The following is a 4,503-nucleotide window of genomic DNA, read 5'->3' on the forward strand; positions in this document are numbered from 1 at the left end:
GCCGGAGTAACTTCTATAAACGAGCAGCACGACGGGTACTTTTTTACTGTTCTGCTCCGGCGCCAGGTGAGCGACACTGGACTCGACGATCCCTCACGTTCGCTGACCGACCACGCTGAACAAATGCAGACGGTCCCCCGGCGTGGCCCCGCCCAGGCGCGCTCGTCAGGGGGGCGGGGCAGAGACATGTCGGGGAGACCGCCCAGGCCGCGGAGCAGGCCCCGCCCCCGCCCGGGAAGAGCTGCAGAGCGCAGCTCAGTCCGCACAGGCTGCCGCGCCGAGCTGGGCTCCGGTCACGCCTGCACCCGAGCGGGACACCTCCACGGCACGCAGGACCGCGCTCACAGCCGCAGCACCGCGCCGGGGCTCCCACCGACCGCACTCGCTCACGGACAGGACCACGACGCGCTTCAGTCGACAAGTAACGGGTTTTTTGCGGTGCTTTCGGTTCGGTTTTTTTTTTTAAGTACCGCTGCCCGGACTTTATTTTAAAATCAATCTTGTTTTTCTTGTTCTTTTTTTAAAAAAGGAAAATATAAATATTTTGTTCCGTGCTTCAGATCATTTCGGGCTGCTCTGCTGTAACAACGTGGAAGGTTTTTTGTTTTTCCTTTTTTAGCTGTCATTTGGGATTTGCTGTCCAAGAAAAATAACCTTTTTTCATACTTTTCTGTTTTTTTTCTTTGCGGAGGAGTTTAAAAGACTTACTCAAGGGGAGGATTATTTAAGGAGCTCCTGGTGAACGTTTATGTTTTATTTTTTTTAAATGGTTTCTGGACTAACGGATGTATCGCTTTGTATATTTTGAAGGGACACACTTGTGTGCACAGTTCCAGCACATCACTGTGGAATAAGTATTATTGCCATTTTTGCTTTCAGATAAATACTGACTTAAACAGAAATTTAATTTAAACTGTCTGATGTTCTGTTGTCCATTTCTCATGGGATACTCTGTTCCCAACGGCCCCTTTTGAAACAACGATTCGCAGTTTTGACTTCAGCCTGCCTGCAGGTCAGGATGGAAGCCCACCATGTGAAGATCGCGCTCTGTCTGTGGTGTCAGCTCATGGTCGCTGGCTCCAGCTTGGAGATTGGAGCCTACGACATCGAGCGGGGCCGCCAGGCAAAATGCGAGCCCATCGAAATACCCATGTGTCAGGGCATCGGCTACAACATGACCAGGATGCCCAACTACATGAACCACGAGTCGCAGAGCGAGGCGGCCCTCAAGCTGCAGGAGTTCGCCCCGCTAGTGGAGTACGGCTGCCATGTGCACCTGCGCTTCTTCCTCTGCTCCCTCTACACCCCCATGTGCACCGACAAGGTGTCCAGCTCCATCCCAGCCTGCCGGCCCATGTGTGAGCAGGCCAGGCAGAAATGTTCCCCCATCATGGAGAAGTTCAGCTACAAGTGGCCCGACTCCCTGGACTGCTCCAAGCTGCCGACCAAGAACGACCCCCACGCGCTCTGCATGGAGGCGCCCGAGAACGACACCAGAACGGAGCCCAAGAAGGGAGAAGGCATGTTGCCGGTGCCTCCGCGGCCGAGGCAGCCCGGCCCCGGGAACGGGCGCTCGCAGGGCAGCCTGGGGTCCTGCGAGAACCCCGACAAGTTCCAGTATGTGGAGAAGAGCCAGTCCTGCGCTCCCAGGTGCTCCTCCGCGGTGGACGTCTTCTGGTCCCGAGAGGACAAGGACTTCGCCTTCATCTGGATGGCCGTGTGGTCCACCCTCTGCTTCGTCTCCACCGCCTTCACCGTCCTGACCTTCCTCCTGGACCCCCACCGCTTCCAGTACCCCGAGAGGCCCATCATCTTCCTCTCCATGTGCTACAACGTCTACTCCGTGGCCTTCATCATCCGCTCGGTGGCGGGAGCCGAAAACATCGCCTGCGACCGGGAGAATGGAGAGCTGTACATCATCCAGGAGGGGCTGGAGAGCACGGGCTGCACCATCGTCTTTCTCATCCTCTACTACTTCGGCATGGCCAGCTCCATCTGGTGGGTCATTCTCACGCTCACCTGGTTCCTGGCAGCCGGCAAGAAGTGGGGTCACGAGGCCATCGAGGCGCACAGCAGCTACTTCCACATGGCAGCATGGGGCATCCCCGCCATGAAGACCATCGTCATCCTCACCATGAGGAAGGTGGCGGGCGACGAGCTGACAGGGCTGTGCTACGTGGGCAGCATGGACGTCAACGCCCTCACCGGCTTCGTCCTGGTGCCGCTCTCCTGCTACCTGGTCATCGGCACCTCCTTCATTCTCACGGGCTTCGTGGCGCTCTTCCACATCCGCAAGATCATGAAGACGGGTGGCACCAACACGGAGAAGCTGGAGAAGCTCATGGTCAAGATCGGGGTCTTCTCCATCCTCTACACCGTCCCGGCCACCTGCGTCATCATCTGCTACTTTTACGAACGGCTCAACATGGAGTACTGGAAGTTCCGGGCCCTGGAGAGCAAGTGCACGGGCTTCCCCGGGCGCAGGAGCGAGGACTGCTCCCTGGAGGCCTCTGTGCCCACCGTGGCCGTCTTCATGCTCAAGATCTTCATGTCCCTGGTGGTGGGCATCACCAGCGGCGTGTGGGTGTGGAGCTCCAAGACGCTGCAGACCTGGCAGGGCCTGTGCCACCGGAAGCTGGCGGTCAGGACTAGCAGGAAGCCCTGCAGTGGGGTGAGCTGCAGCAGCACGCACTGCCACTACAAGGCCCCCGCCATGGTGCTGCACATGACCAAGACCGACCCGTACCTAGACAGCCCCACGCACGTCTGAACCTGCTCACGGGCGCTGCTGGGGAGGGCAAGGTGGGGGCAGTCAGGAGAGGTGCCTTTGATTCGCGTGGAGGGAGCAGGAGACCGAGAGCCCTGCTGGCGGGACAGAGCGCTCGTGAGGGGCTCTTTCAAGAACGCTTGCCGACTGTACGCCAGCTTTCCACAAGCCAGAAGCAGACACTTTCCAGACCAGCTGAGATGTTTATAACACGGGCTCTAACACCGCAGGGAAAGGAAGGGATACCTGGGCTGCCTCAGACAGGGACTGGACTTGCACAGAGGTGTAAATAAGATGCTTTTCCACTTTTTCCCCAGTATTTGCATAGAAAATGTAAAATATATATATATTAATTAATTGTCGATCTATTTATTGTACGGATATTTAATTGGAATCTGCTTTGGTGATTACTATCTGTATGTATTGCATTATAAGCTGTGTGTGTGTCCACACACAGGCCTTGGCTGAAGGTTGTAGAGGCAGATGAGATAAGTGCCTTCATCAAACCCGTATTCTTTTTAAAATAAAAACGAGTTTTTTATATATTTTAACCACTTGTATTATATTCTAAGTTTATTTCCTCCCACTTAAAGCCCCCTCGCGTGTGTCCTTGCTATAACAGGAATGATACATTCAGGGTGTAATTCCTGTATTTGTCATGTAGTTGCGCGATGGGCCAGCTTGGCTCGTCGGCGGTGCCGGTTTTACACGTTGAAAGTTTCGAAGCGATTCACACCCCCTCAATCAAAGCAACTGGGTTGTAACTATTTTTACGGCGCTGAAGGTTACGACTTTCAGAATTTTGTACGTGTATAGAGGGTTTGCTTGTAATAACGTGTTAACCTCGTGTTCTTCCTACAAAAAAATCATTTCCGTTGGTGAATACTGCCGGCACAAATAAGCCATGCGACTTTTGTGTAGACGAGAGACTGTCCCGGCCAGAACTGCCCTGGTTGTGTTATTTATTTTTACTCCAGGCACGTCCACTATATCTGTGCCCCCGCACTGCCTGTTCCGAGGGAGGGCACGGTAGACCAGTGAACTGTATATAGTTACAACTGCCCACTTTCCCTTTTTGCCTCCTCGCTGTAATTTCAGACCGGGTCTGGGTGACGTGCCGGCTGCGCTCTTGCTTCGCTGCTCGGTTTCCCTCGAGGGATCTGGATCTCCGCGGTTACCTTGGTTACCAGAACCCAGAGTAAGCGCGCTCCGAGCGCCGCTTCTCCCGAGACCCCGCGTGGGCGCAAGCCGGGGTCACCGGGAAGACCCGTGACTTCATTTGGTTATATTTCTATATTCCATCACAGCGACAAACCTTTAAAAGCAGGTCTCTTACTTCCGGACACCAGCATTTAAAAAAACCGCCTTAGTTATTTTTTTCATTCTGAAATTAGAGCACAAATTGAGCAATGTCTTCCGATTCACTCCAAGGCAGAGCACATTTATTGAGATGGAGTTTGTTTTACTATGTTAAGTTCGATCCAAGTCCTCTGTTAAATAATGTTACATTTTAACGCGACGAATAATACCAAACCTGAGATGCACACGAAGCGTGAGATAAATACCCAAACGCCAAACACAAGCAGGGGCCCCTCTACCGGCACCCGGACACCCCAGAAGAGGCGAGGCGTCCTCGAGACACGGGGACCCCGACTCCGCACCCGCCGGCCGTGCTGCAGGCTTGTGCCGTGGGGGTGCGCTCGGGAGCTGCGGGGGGACACGCGCTGCTTATTCCC

General features: G+C 54.5%; 1 protein-coding gene across 1 annotated transcript; it reads left to right on the plus strand.

Moving 5' to 3' along the window:
• The first annotated feature begins 270 nt into the window (after positions 1-270).
• fzd9a (frizzled class receptor 9a) lies at positions 271-3,321 on the plus strand. Its single transcript, XM_088907175.1, has one exon. It carries the CDS (start codon positions 1,019-1,021, stop codon positions 2,768-2,770), a length of 1,752 nt encoding a protein of 583 aa, XP_088763301.1. The 5' UTR covers positions 271-1,018; the 3' UTR covers positions 2,771-3,321.
• The last annotated feature ends 1,182 nt before the right edge of the window (positions 3,322-4,503 follow it).

Source organism: Atractosteus spatula, chromosome 27 (assembly GCF_055471065.1).
Source record: "Atractosteus spatula isolate fAtrSpa1 chromosome 27, fAtrSpa1.hap1, whole genome shotgun sequence".
Taxonomy (NCBI): Eukaryota; Metazoa; Chordata; class Actinopteri; order Semionotiformes; family Lepisosteidae; genus Atractosteus; species Atractosteus spatula.

Excerpts from the sequence above, each read along its gene's own strand:
- fzd9a (XM_088907175.1), top strand. The coding sequence starts at position 1,019 with ATGGAAGCCCACCATGTGAAGATCGCGCTCTGTCTGTGGTGTCAGCTC.